The sequence below is a fragment of the Xenopus laevis genome, chromosome 8L (assembly GCF_017654675.1).
Source record: "Xenopus laevis strain J_2021 chromosome 8L, Xenopus_laevis_v10.1, whole genome shotgun sequence".
NCBI classification, from domain to species: domain Eukaryota; kingdom Metazoa; phylum Chordata; class Amphibia; order Anura; family Pipidae; genus Xenopus; species Xenopus laevis.
Window position 1 is genome coordinate 121682147 of NC_054385.1, and position 14849 is coordinate 121696995.

The 14849-nt window shown below is 37.6% G+C and overlaps 2 protein-coding genes and 1 long non-coding RNA gene across 3 annotated transcripts in view; 2 read left to right on the plus strand and 1 right to left on the minus strand.

Moving 5' to 3' along the window:
- XB5762037.L (uncharacterized XB5762037 L homeolog) overlaps window positions 1–14849 on the plus strand; it is a gene marked incomplete at its 5' end in the record, with an annotated part of 583381 nt that overhangs the window by 73787 nt on the left and 494745 nt on the right.
- LOC108699108 (CD48 antigen) lies at window positions 3605–7972 on the plus strand. Its single transcript, XM_041573975.1, has 3 exons — window positions 3605–3665; window positions 6078–6446; window positions 7614–7972. The coding sequence occupies exons 1-3, from the start codon at window positions 3605–3607 to the stop codon at window positions 7955–7957; spliced, it is 774 nt and encodes a 257-aa protein (XP_041429909.1). The 3' UTR covers window positions 7958–7972.
- LOC121397195 lies at window positions 12688–14098 on the minus strand. Its single transcript, XR_005963576.1, has 2 exons — window positions 13526–14098; window positions 12688–13455 (listed from the first exon to the last, which is right to left on the minus strand). It is a non-coding gene; the product is annotated as an uncharacterized LOC121397195 (long non-coding RNA).

Sequence of the window (14849 nt, forward strand, 5' to 3'; positions counted from 1 at the left end):
AAAAATTCTTTCTGTTTTGACATATTCAGCAACAGCGCTGTCATGTATTGCACTGAGGTTCCATTCCATAGAAGTCTCTGTTGGTATTTACCTGATTTAAAGGTGTTTATTATAAAGGGGCAGGCCCAGCTGTTTGCACCATTGATAAAGAGGGAATATATTATTAAAATAATGTTTCCTATTACTATAAGGGCAGGTCGGAGTCTAAATAGGTGTAGTTTAGGGGGTGTTCTAAAATTTCATGGGACATATTGTGCACATGTTTTATCCTTTTCTCCCTGCCCTGCACTTATTAAATGACCCAGAATTATCATTATATTATATTAACAAGAGTTTTCCCTTATTTATTATTAAAAAAGCTGGATTTAATCAGTTCGGGTAAAAACTCGATAAAATCGAGCAAAAAGCCCAATCGTATGATTTTTTCGGGGTTTTTTTTGCCCCCCTGGCATTTTCCCGAAAAACACAATTTTTTTTGTATTTTTGCCCAAAAAGGCTGAAATGGTCACATTTTTGGGCTACTTCCAGCGCAGACCTCAGAAACTTCAAAATAAGATAGGGACCTCTGCCATTGACTTATACACAATCTCGGCAGGTCTGAGATGGTGGATTTTTGCAGCATCTGGCTTTAATAAATCTTGAAAAATTTGAGTTTTGCCCCAGAAATCCCGACCAGAGTTTAATAAATAACCACTAGTGCAAGTCACAATTATAAGATGACATTATACTGGCCTTTGTAGCTGCCGTCCATCAAATGTGCTCAGCTGTCTGAACTGGAACTCACAGTGCTTCTCCTGATAATTAAGCTTCACTCTATGTTACAAAATAGTTCTGCCTCTACGACTCTGTTAGAGACCTGAGGTCTACTGTATCCTCCAAATCATATATTTTGCATTATACAAAAGAAGTCTCTCCCACAAACCAATATGTGACAAATGACGCACAGGTTCTGACCATATTGGTTAAAGGTAAGACAACGTGCTCTGCCGGACTGTTTCACTCCCATTAGTAAAATAGAAAGTTTCATACTACAGTTTGGTATAAATGTGTTTACCAATAATAAACCACAAAAAAATAGACTCTTTTAAATAGTTTTCCCCATTGAAATGCAGCCTTTTAACACACTAACTAATACAAAACACAATCGAATGACTTTTAATGAAAATATGACTTTTAGATTTATGGCTTGGTTTGTAAGGATTGTGTGGATTTTTATTATTGTTTACTTTATTTTATGAGATTGTTATATGTGTTGTAAAAAATGAAAACTAAAAACGTATCACAAGTTTAGGAGGTCAAATTAAAGTTATGAAATATGGTTGTTAAATGTATTTTATTTAACTGAAAGTATTGACAAATTGAAACTGAAGAAAATGATTTGGATTGCGCTCATCTTTTAATATAATTTACACCTTAGGATTCTAAGACAATCTGTGATTAGTCTTTATTCACATTTCTTTTCCCGTTTTTGTCTATGAAATATAGCTACTTTTGTGTAACTATTGATTCATAAACCTAGCACCTTATGATGGGCGAATTTCTCCTGTTTCGCTGAAAAAGTTTAGAATTTCCGCCAAAACGGTAAAAAAATTGCGAAAAATCATGAAATCAGAAAGTTCACGTAAAAATTCTTAAAATTTGAATGTTTTCACGAAAAAATCATGACATTTGGCCGTTTTCATGATAAAATAGCGAAATTCCAACGGTTTTACTAAAAAATTGTGAAATTCAAACGATTTCACAAAAAAATCATGAAATTCGAACGTTTTCATGACAAAAAGTTGAAAATCGGAAATTGACACTGAATTTTGGCAGGAAATTCGCAAATTAATTTGCCTGCACCGAAACGCGGAAATTCGCTGCGAATTCGTGCCAGACTAATTTGTTCGCCCGTCACTACTAGCAACCAGGAACCAGTTTGAAAGTTGGAATAGAAGACTAGTGCAAACGTTTTTCAAATTAAAGTTGTCATTTAAAATATAAATAATAGAACTGAACCTTTCTGGGTTAGTGACCCCCTATAACAAGACTAATGGGGGAATGAAATGTTTCATTACCGCAAAAGACATATATAAAGACCATTTCGAATGTTAGCGACCATGTTTGCGTCCTTTTTGACTGATTACAGACCTCAATGTCTTCCTTGAAAAAAAATTTCAAAGCATATTTTGCAACTAAAATATTTAACGATACTCCAGAGCAGGTTTTTACGCTAACCTTTACTTAGCGATGTAATGATTTTGTAGCGAGCTAATGATTTTATATTGCGAGCAGAAACATTCTCAAAAATGCCATTTTAAACATCACTTGCAATTTTTCATTACATTCCCACTTTGGAATGTTAATTATTGAAAAAAACCATGCTAAATGAATTATGAAGACCAACTGAAAGGTCACTTAGAATAAATTATATAATATGCAACATACTAAAACATATATAAAGTTAAAGTAGAAGAGAACAGCCTCTTAGGGGGTTATTTATCAAGGTCCAAATATTCGAACCTAGAATAATTTCTGGTTTTCAGAGGGGAAAAAACCCACATTTTTCGAGATTTATTAAAGTCCAATGGTCTAAAAACTCCATATCTGAAACCAGTGGCGGAACTACCGGGGGAGCAGGGGATGCGAGCGGGCCAAGGCCCGCACCCCCTCAGGGCCCCCCGGCAGTCCGCGCGCCGCACATTACCGGACAGTTTCTGGGTGTACGGAGGGGGGCGAGGGCCCGGCTGTGCATCCTGCGCCAGGGCCCGCCCCCCTCTAGTTACGCTTCTGTCTGAGACCCCAGCATCTAAAAGCTCTCAAAGTCCTGTATAAGTCAATGGGGAAGGTCCTAGTGTCTGCGCTGCTGTCCATACCGATATCCGATGAGTTTGTGGTTTCTGCACAAAGAACTCCGAAAACTATGAAAAAATCTTAGTCTTTGTGCAAAACTCTGAACAATTCAGAGTTTTCAGGGAAAGCTCCAAAGTTTGCCCGACCCTATTTTTTCTGGCTTTTTTCTTCATAAATAAGGTCCATTCAGGCAATCGGAGTTGCTCGGATTTCTAACTTAGAAATACTGAGATAAATTCAGACCTTGATAAATAACCCCCTAAAAGTCTTTAACTTAACTAATAAAACATTAATTATTGGCCTATTCTGTTAACACACATATTTCTTTAATAGGCGTTATTGATGCATAGAAATTTTTAACAATTTTTAGAGCCTTTCCAATCACGGAATCAGTAACTATCACTGGTGTTAAACTCACAACCACTTCTTTACCTCTTGTTTCCTGTTAAACTGCCTCTTCTCTATTACAGAGAGAACAACTGGAAAGAGAGAATCTCACTATTACTGTCTCTAACTGATAACTGCTGCCAACTTATTCTTATCCTTCTTTTATCTCTTATCTACTCAAACTAAAGACTAACCAGATTTATTTGTTATATATTCTCTCTCCATATTTCAGATGATTTTCTTTGGTTTGTTTTGATTCCGCAGATCATCACTGATCAAACACAAATGTGAGCTTTTGTTTTCAGCTTTACCCCTGCAGTACAGACTGGAAATCAAGGGCAGCTGGGGATTGATCTTGTGAGATCTCACCATCACCATCAACATAATGTTATTTAGTTACTGGAATCTCCTCTTCATCTTATGGACATCATTCCGCATAGTATTTGGTGAGTAAATCATCTTCTACTGTCTCCTATTCCAAATTATACAGAGACATTTGATACTTTTAAAATCTTTACAAATATAACAGTTCAGCCTCCAGTTTTGAACAGTGAATGAAATACATCTTTTCCCTTTTTCCTGCTGAAGGTCAGTTAACAGATCATGTAAAAACTCAGACACCTCTAGTTCAAAAAGTAAATAACATTAAGGGGCAAATTCATCAAGGGTCGAATTTCGAGGGGTTAAATCCCTCAAAATTCGACTGGGGAATAGAATCAAATAGAATCGAATAGACAATTCGGGCGAATTTACGCGCTGGCGAATAGTCGAATTGGCGACTATTCGCCAGACGAATATGCGCTTGATCGAATATTCGATCGAAGGATTTTCATTCGATCAAATGCCTTTTTATTCGATCAAAAACTTGGAAAACAAGCCTATGGGACTTTCTCATAGGCTTTAAAGCAATTCGGTAGGTTTTAGGTGGCGAAGTAGGCAGTCGAAGTATTTTTAAAAGAGACAGTACTTCGATTATCGAATGGGCGAATAGTCGCAGCGTTTTTGTGCTCGATCCAGTACTTCAACTATCGAATGGCGAATAGTCGTAGCGTTTTTGCGCTCGATCTATTCGAATCATTCTACTCAGGCGAATTTACGCCAATTCGATAGTCGAGGAGCACAAAAATTCGAAGTTTTTTTACTTCGAATCCTTCACTCGTGAATCGGCCCCTAAAAAACAGGGCTTCTGCTTCCAAAGAACACATTTTTATACATAAAGAATAGAAATACAGATTCCAAAGGAATTTTCTTTTTTGTTTTAATTCACCTGTTTCTTTATTTGTTCACATATTGTTGGATTAAAACTTTGAATACCCATAATACTGAGTCATGTTCTCCTGCTAATTACGAATAAACATATCTGCATAGATATATTTGAACCGTTGCCTCACAATATTGCTGACTAGATTTTAGCAAAAGTAAATGATTTAGCAATAGTTTTAAGAGTATATGGGACAGCAAGTAAATGTTCCCCTCATGGATCTCAACTAATTGACCTTAATGCTTTGGGAAATCAAACAGACATCCACCCAAATCTCACCAGTGACATTCAGACAGTTTTTCCCAGATTCTTATAAAAATTACCCACATTTTTCTTTGATTTCCTGCACTGATGCCAGAAAAAGATACACAATTTCTAAAACTGAATTAAATAAGACATTTTTGACAGAGAGCCCAGAAACTAAGCACCTGCACTTAGATACAATTGCAACTAAGAAGATAAGCAGGTCTCTGGGGGAACAGACACTTGCCACTTTTTACCTCCATAGCAAAACACATAAAACCTGACCCTAGGGGGCACATTTACTATGGGTCGAATATCGAGGGTTAATGAACCCTCGATATTCGACCACCGAAGTTAAATCCTTCAACTTCGAATATCGAAGTCAAAGGATTTACCGCAATTTGTTCGATCAAACGATCAAAGGAAAAATCATTTGATCAAACGATTAAATCCTTCAAACCGAACGATTCGAAAGATTTTAATCCATCGATCAGAAATTGCTAGGAAAGCCTATGGGGACCTTCCCCATAGGGTAACATTGACGTTCGGTAGGTTTTAGGTGGCGAAGTAGGTGGTCGAAGTTTTTTTTAAAGAGACAGTACTTCGACTATCGAACGGTCGAATAGTCGAACAATTTTTAGTTTGAAACGTTTGATTCGAAGTCGAAGGTCGAAGTAGCCAATTCGGTGGTCGAAGTAGCCAAAAAAATACTTCGAAATTCAAAGTATTTTTCCTTCTAATCCTTCACTCTAGCTTAGTAAATGTGCCCCTAAAACCCCCCAGAAATGTGTTCAAACTTTCCATAACCTGGCACATTTTATCAAATGGGTGTGGTATTTAGGGAGTGTGGGCTCACAATGAGAGTGGTCAAACGTTTTCGTCCTGCTACACACGGTTTATCTTTTTGTTCCCCTTTACATTTTTCAGATGTTGTGAGGTATGTGGATTCTGTACTGGATCCAGCGCCGTTTCTGTATGCATTGCCGCCTGAGGCGGCTCCAGTAATGCCGCCCCCCCCAGCCCGATTCGATTTCCGGGGGGGAGGCAGCAACGCTAGTGCGGAGAGCGCAATTGCGCTCTCTCGCCCTAGTAAAGCCGAATTTCCGGTTCAAAAACCGGAAATTCGGCTCTTAAAGGCTTTTTGCCGCCCCTGGAAACCTAGCTGGCGATGCCGCCTGAGGCGAGCGCCTCAGCTCGCCTCATTGGCGGATCGCCCCTGACTGGATCATATAAAGGATGTGGATACTACACAATATTACATGTACAGTAAACACTTTGTACTTTCACTAAGGACAAATCCCAACTAATGGACAGATTCTCTCTCTGTTTCACCTGAAAATTGACCCATAAAAAGTGAATGTGAGTGTGAGCACTGATGATTTCCTACTTGTATGTGTTACAGCAGGAGGAGACATCCCTCTCCAGGTGACTGGCCGTGTAGGGGAGACTGTCACACTGACACCCCATCTGAATCTCACACATCCCATTGATACAGTCACATGGATATTTCATGTCAATGGTAAGAGAATACTCCTGGCTGAATTCAGAGAGCAGAAGTTTATCAGAGTGAATAATAATTATTTCATGAACCGCCTGGAAGGATCTAACAGTGGAACCTCATTACAGATCAGAGAGCTGAGAATGGAGGATAGTGGAGTCTTCACTGCACAGATTCATGTTGATGGAGAAATGAGAGAAATATCCTATAATCTCACTGTATATGGTAAGTGTGTGTAAGTGCAGTAACTGCAATGCATTACTTTTCCTTGGAAGACTCTGCACACTGTCAGACTTCAACTACATTTTTTTTTAAAACAGATAAATAGATAACCCACAAATTACATTTTCCATAGTAAAATATGTAATTCTAACAAACCTTCCAGTGTAAATGCATTAACATTTTTTATTAGTTTTGATAAAAATTCAATTGCAGATGAATGCAGTACGTTTTACTGTTCCAATCTGCACTGCTGGCTCTGTTCTTTAAAAACAGCTTAAATCAGTTACAGCTTAAATCAGGTGTGTCCTTCTTTACAGGTTACCGCTACATTGCTTCAGAATTCAGAATATGAAATAGAAAGGAACGCATACTGTAAATAATGCTTTCAATAGCAGTTATTAATGTTTACTAGTAATGAGTGAAATTTTAGCCAAGGTTTGCCGCAAAAAATGATGCCTATTGTCTCCAATGGGTGTAAAAAATTGATGCTTCTCAAAAAATGTTGTTGTCCATTGACATTTGGAGATTTTTCAGTGAAGCAAAATGGGTCAGCTTCACCCATCACTACTAATAACTTGCCATCCATGATGACTGATCCATGAATTGCTGCATCAATTATCAGTTCAGTGTTGGACTGGCCCACTGGTATACCAGGAAAACTCCCAGTGGGCCCAAGTGTCAGTGGCCCCTCCTGCTTGTAATCATTAGGCCTATTTCATGGTCATTATACATTCCTATAAAAACAAAGAGGCTAAATAGATGGAATGATAGATTATAGTATGTAAAGAAAAGAGTCTAGGAGAATAGAGGTTGAGTGAGGAGAGGAAGAATAATAGTACTGAGAGTGGCCCCTGGTCTAAAGTTTTTGGGTGGGCCCCTGGTGTCCCAGGTTGACACTGTGTGGGGGCCCCTGAGGTAGCAGTCCCAGAGGGCCCAGGACCCCCAGTCCGACACTGTATCAGTGATTGGCACAATACTATGGTACCTAATACACTTATGACTGATTTAACTTCAGGGTGTCTCAAATTTTAGGTAAGAAGAGTACCACTAATTACTGTATTATCCAGAGTTGGATTGAACCCTAAACAATAACCAAGGAATACTCAAAACAGCTATTATATCAATGTATTAAACATATTTATTATATGTACTATGATCTTCTAATTACAGAGCCTCTCCCTACACCGGTAATAGAAAAGACATTAGATGAGAATTCCACTGATCTGTGTCATCTTCATTGTTCTGTCCCATCCAACTCAACAAGTGTGTCCTACAGTTGGATCTACAGAGATAAAGACACTGACATACTATATGCAAATGGCAGCACAATCAGTGTATCACTGAAGGATAAGACATTGGGGGCACAATTTCTCTGCTTGGTACAAAATCCTGCTCATACCAACAATGTGTCAGTCCCTTTATATCCATGTGGGGACAGACAAACAAAGATCCAGAGAAAAGGTATGTATGGGGGAAAAAAACTGTTTTGGAGAGTTTATGTAAATCAAAGGTAATTAGGATTATTAACGTTACAAGTAAAGCAGGTCATGCACTATATGTATCTTCTCATTCCAGGGTACCTTTGCCAGTGGGCTACAATAACAGGCACAACTAACTTCTGCCGACTAGTGATGGGAGAATCTAAAAAATTTGCCAAACGGCAAAAAATTTGTGAAATGCATGGCGTCAAAATAATTTTGAAGTGCGACAATTTTTACACGAGTGACAATTTTTATACGCGCGACTATTTTGTACAAATGCATTAAAGTCAATGGGTGTTCAAATAATTTTGACACATGACAATTTTTATGCGCGTGACAATTTTTTTTGTTGCAGCTAATTTTTTGCCATGAATCCATGTCTGGTGAATATCTTCGTCCGTCACTACTGCCAACTTAATGACCCTAATCCCATTATTAATGAGTCAGAATTGATGCTATCCCCATTGTCAAAATGTCTACTGCAGCATGCGCGTGCAATTTACAGTATAATAAGCAAATTTGAATTTCTGCCCATATTGGTTCAATTCAGATAAACTGGGATTACAGGCACCTGTAGTAATGCTTGAATTCTAGGGGAAATGATGAATTGTGGGTAAGAAAGCATGTTGACTTGCATCTAAATAGTGTACTGTGACCTTGTGTTTGTGTAATTGAACCCTAATAAGTGTTGGTAAGAGGTTAAGTATAGTGGTGTGCGAATTTATTCGCCAGACGCGAATTCGAGACAAATTGCCGCGATTAACCGCCCGTGAATAAATTCACGAAAATTCGCCGGTGGCCATTTATTTGGACGCCGACGCAATTTTGCCAAAAAAAACGCAGCAAAAATTCGCCTGCGTCCAAAAAAACAGACGCTGGCGTCAAAAAACGAGATGAAGGGGCCATTTCGCAAATTTTTTGCTGTTTCGCGAATTTCGCTGGAAATTTGCAAATTTTCCGGCGAAGCAAAACGCCCCAAATTTGCCCATCACTAGTTAAGTACATTGAGATGAATTTGTTTCATTTATACACAGTGTAGCTGTACTGACCCACTAATGGAATGACGGTTACATTGGCCTAATGGCTCAGATAAGTAAATGAATTATCAGTATGGGGATTGCTATTACCCCTCTAATTCACTCCTGGCCAAAAACTGCCATTGAATTGAAAAAAAACAAGTTTTTCCTTCACAGAACCTATTTGCACAGTGAAAAAAATTGTCATTCTAAGTGAATTGCCAAAATACATTTATTACATATTTTAACTGCTTTATAAGTTACTTGTAAATGTCATTGCAAAACTGTCAGTTGGTTTTTATTGTCTGCACTTTTATTTAATAAACCACTGCAATTTTTAAACAATGTACATTGGAAATGCATCATTTATGTAATTGGTGTTATATCCCTGTCAAGGTCAGTGCTGTAAAAAAGGGGTAATATACACTGTTTAATAATTATATGGCAGACTTAGTTTTAATGGACTGTTAATAAAAGGGAAAACACTTTTCAATGTAAGATATAATTCCCTCCTACACTTCTCATAGCTCTGAGGACTGTACTGTTTGAAAGCTTTACATCTAAGCAGATTTGCACTGAACAAAGTGCTATTAATAAATGCAGTGCAAATCCCATTTTCCCCCACCAATATAACATATTCCCCCAGATTTCCTTAGTCATTACAGTCCCACTCTGGGTTACATTAACTACAGTATATTGTGAGTTCCATGGACTGCAATCAAATTTTCTACAGCAGGAATGGTGTCACTTCTGGAATACCAATGCTTAAGAGTCTAATACAAGTATAAGATCATTATCCGAAAACCTGTTATCCAGAAAGCTCTGCATTATGGAAAGGCTCCATTTTATCGAAATAATTATTATTTTTTTTAAATAATTAGCTTTTATCCTGTAATAATAAAACAGTGCTCTGTATTTGTGTCTTTTCAGCTTTATCATTTAAATAGACAGTACTGTAAATATCAGTATCAAATCATCTGTGCCAACCATTATCCTGATTTGTTTGTCCTTATTTTTTGTTAGCTTCAAGGCACCCTAACGACTAATGTTAATTACTCTTATTCTTTCTTTTAGTTACAGATGGAATTTGCTGGATGAAATTATATATTTATCTTCCTGTTCTTGCTGTACTCTCTACAGTACTCGCAACAGTAATATTTGTTACAAAATAAAAGCACACAAGACATCAGATTGAAAGGTGAAACCAAACCGCAGCAAACCAAACCCCATTCAACCTCTTTTTTGGAACTGTCACTGTCCCATCTGAATAAGGATGATTGGAAGAGAGGGCTAACCATTTTGCCAGAAAGACGTCTATTCATCCTTCATTGCCTTACTTCAGGACACTTATTATTTTCTTGGACCTATTTAACTTCAGGCTTCCTGCATCATCCACCCTCTTCTATAAAATTGTGTCCAAATCGACAGGATCATCTCTCCTTTATAGGCTAGGAAACCCACCTGAAGCTCCTTCTTTTCTCAAGGCATACCTCATCTGGGTGGAAACAACTAGGGATTGGCAAATTTTTTCGTCTTGTTTGACGCCCATAGACTGTGATGGGCATCGGCGACATTTCGCCGGTGGGGATTTTTTAGCGAAACGAAACAGGTCAAATTTGCCCAAGCCTAGAAATAACCTCCACTCATACATACCTATAAATGACCCAGCCTATTGATGAACTTTATCCTAGCTGGGGCTTTCCTATATAAGAGAAGGTCTGGATCTATATTCAACTAAATTGTTCAAAGAAGGAGGATGAAGAGTAATTAATCTTTGTTTAATCTGTTTTCATGTTTACTCCAAACTGTCTTGAGGAGTTACATACTCCAATGAATGTAAATAATGTTATGTAATGTTTATTAAATATGTCTTGGCACAGACTTTATTGCACATTTTACGTCATGGTTTTTGCACTTTGTTTTGGTTTACGCCTCCATTGAAGCACCAGCTTCAATAACAAGTCTTAGCCCTTATCTAATAACAAGAGAAGCCAGGGAGAATGTAATGGCACTACCAGACCTAGGGGATTTAGAAAGTTCCCTGCTAGCAGTGTCCTTACACAAACTTACAATATAGGTCCTATATGACACTTGGGGACATATTTATGATCCCATGAAGATTATGGTTGGGCAAAGGCAGAAAATACAAGTAAGTTCCCAAACTCACATTTTCTACAATTAATTAGCAGAAAATAAATCTTATAAGACATAGCGATTTTTGCCAATATACAGTAGATGGCTGAACGTCCTTGATTATGAGTCTTAAAAAGTCAGAGTTCTGCCCCGTTCTACTTTAACTCAGAGGGCACAACAACCCATCTCCTCAGCAAGTCAGGCCTTGTAATATAGGTTGGTGGGTCTAGAAATGACATAGGCACTTTCTGAAAAAAAAGAGAGAATTTAGCTTTTTCAGAAACTTCAAATGCAGTCACACAGGTTGACCTGGACCTATAAATCTCAGTGCTACAAATAGCCAGGAAATTAATTGAAATTGGCATTGTATAATATAGTTTGTGTATTCTGTTACCCATAATGCTTCTGGAGGTTGCTTCACACGTGCCTGATGTTTATGTTGTTCTCTCATCTCATCACACTGGCTATGATGAAAAGAAAATAATGAAGGATCTATCTATCTTGCTAGCTAGTTATCATCTATAGATCTACCTAGATGCTGCATAAAGGGTAAGCCAAATGCAAATTAAATTATGGAAAATGGGGACAAGGGGTTAGAAACTTAAATTTAATAAGACAAAATATAGAATAATTTATACAAGATAGAGAGTATATAGACTCATTATTACAAATATGTAGGCCAATAGGATATAATCACCAATAACAAAGCCAAGACATAACTTTTGAAGCCAAGTCTGCAGAAATATATTACAAAAAATAGTAACTATACAGTTATATAAAATTTCACTCATCACTAGGCACTGTTAGACTTAAAGGGCAACTAACGTCTAAAATAGATTAATGTTAGAAATGCTGTATTTTGTATATTAAATATAAACATGAACTTACTGCAACAGAAGCCTAATAAAACAAAAGATGTATGCTTTCAAAGTTAAACATAGTTGCAATACCAAGACTACACACATGCTCAGTGTGGTTTGGGCTGCTGTTGGGAGGTTAAGCTTAGGGATCGTCATAAATTAACAAAACAGCACAAGTTAAATAATATCTGCCAGAAGCCGATACAGCAAGACTGATTAATAATCAGAATATACAGACTGCACTGAGTCTGTGGATACAAATCTCTACACAGTTGCCGGCTGCTCTACGGGGAAACAAACAAAGCTGCTACTGGGAAGTAAGGCGGGGGGCTCCCCCTTGCTGTTTGTAAGTATTATCTTTTCCCTGCAGAGCAGTTAGGGACTGTCTCCTATCTGAAGCTGTCAGAGCAAGTTAAACAAAGGGGGAATTTCACTCCTTACAGTCAGATTTATTATAAAAACGGTACACATTTTTTAATTAAAATATATTGGAGATAGATTTGTTTTTCATTTCATTTTTGCCTTTACATCCCCTTTAAGGGATGTAGAGGGTTCCCTGTTAGCATTATCCTTACACAAACTAACTTTATTAGACCTTAGTCAATATACAGTGATCATAGCTCCTATCTATAACTTAGAGGCATATTTGAGATAGTTATTATATATCTAGGATCCCTTGACAATTATGGTTGGTCAAATTCTCTAAAACCACTTGTGTAATTTCTTTCCTAGCTCGACAAAAAACTTTTTTAAAAAAAAAAATATGCAAAACTCAACGTCTAAAACCCATCTGACTTTTTAATTTTGGCAGAAAAGCCCCTCATGAGAAAAAGAATATACACTTGGGTTTTTGAGAGAGGGTTGAGATTGCAGAGAATTCAGGGACAGCAAGATTTGGAACCTTTAGACTTTACATTCAGATGGATTGACATAAGAAAGGTATGAAGGCAAAATAAACAATGAATAAACAGTAATATATAAGAAACGTGAAAATGAAATCTTTTTTAAAGACAAAAAAATTGCCCAGTACTGATTTTAAACATGGAAAAAACTAATAATGTAAGAATAATGTAAGAGCTTTGCTTTTGGCAAAAACTTCAACTGCAGTTACAGAGACTTACGGGACATAGGAACCTCAATGCTGGACTTTTTATTACCCTTTATTGGTGTAGTACTGTACAAACATACTACTCCTTGAAAGTATGCAGACCCCTGTCACATACACTGTTGCTGGAATGATGACATAGATGACAAGGGTATGATGATGCCAAATCCAAAATAAAGGAGGCATCTGGAATGAGGATTCAATGCTTAAATGTGGGTCTTTTTGGGTAAGTTCCTGGGTGCTTTTTGTGTTTTTGCAGATTTCAACAGTTCTGCCTTTCCCTCCATTGTCTGTTTTTTGACTACAAGTTCGATTAACCCGTCAGATACCAAGTTATTGGAATGTTACCTGTTCTCTATTGTTAAGCTTCATTTTAAGTCCCAACTATTGCTTTAAAGGCCATGTGGCCCGGAGGACCTTCATCATCATCATCATCATTTATTTATATAGCGCTGTCAAGATACGCAGTGCTTTGAACCTTTGAAACCTTGAAGCCACAGCCATCATTGCTGAAATATTTACCATCATATTTACATCAAACAGTTGCATGCCTGACAATTCTGTGTAGTCATCAGATTGGGGAAGGCCCTTTTTCTGTTTTAGTATGACAATACCCGTGCACACAATCAAACCTATACAGTCATTTTGCTCAGATGGGAGCAGAAGAACATAACTGGCCTGCACAACCCAACAGAAAGCCAGAGGGAAGAACTGATCCCCAACATAATTGCCCAATCCTTTCTAACTTGTAGACTGATAAAAACATAGCTGCATGGTTATTCTGAGTACAGATAAGTACTTATATTAGTAATATCCTGCTCCATTCCATGCAGAACAGCAATACCACTATACCACATACCACTCTTGATGTCCTTTATTATCTGTACACACAAAAGCTAAAAGGTTTCCATTGCCTTTCCCTTTAGTTGCAGAAATACAATGAATCTGTGTGAGTGATGTTCTTCCCTTTTAGTTCTTGTGACAATGATGAGAGCTGTTAGTGACAAGGAGAGAGCAGTGAGTATTGGCAGGTAGATGTACAACTTCATCCTGCAGCTTTTATCTGAAACACAAACATCACAGTCAATCACTTAAATCTACAATATTTGGGTACAACATTTCAAGCATAAATGCAATTCTCCCATGATTCTTTAAAACACCCATGCCTCCTTCTATGTAAAAACGTTACAGATATAGATTCCAATTGATGCTAATATGGCTCTGACATAGAGTGAAAATTAATGTTTATAGTTACATAGTTAGTTAGTTACATAGTTAAATTGGGTTGAAAAAAGACAAAGTCCATCAAGTTCAACCCCTCCAAATGAAAACCCATCATCCATACACACACCCCTCCCTACTTTTAATTAAAATTCTATATACCCATACCTATACTAACTATAGAGTTTAGTATCACAATAGCCTTGGATATTATGTCTGTTCAAAAAATCATCCAAGCCATTCTTAAAGGCATTAACTGAATCAGCATCACAACATCACCCGGCAGTGCATTCCACAACCTCACTGTCCTGACTGTGAAGAACCCCCTACGTTGCTTCAAATGAAAGTTCTTTTCTTCTAGTCTAAAGGGGAGGCCTCTGGTACGGTGATCCACTTTATGGGTAAAAAGGTCCCCTGCCATTTGTCTATAATGTCCTCTAATGTACTTGTAAAGTGTAATCATATCACCTCGCAAGCGCCTTTTTTCCAGAGAAAACAACCCCAACCTTGACAGTCTACCCTCATAATTTAAGTCTTCCGTCCCTCTAACCAGTTTAGTTGCACTTAGTCTCTGCACTCTCTCCAGCTCA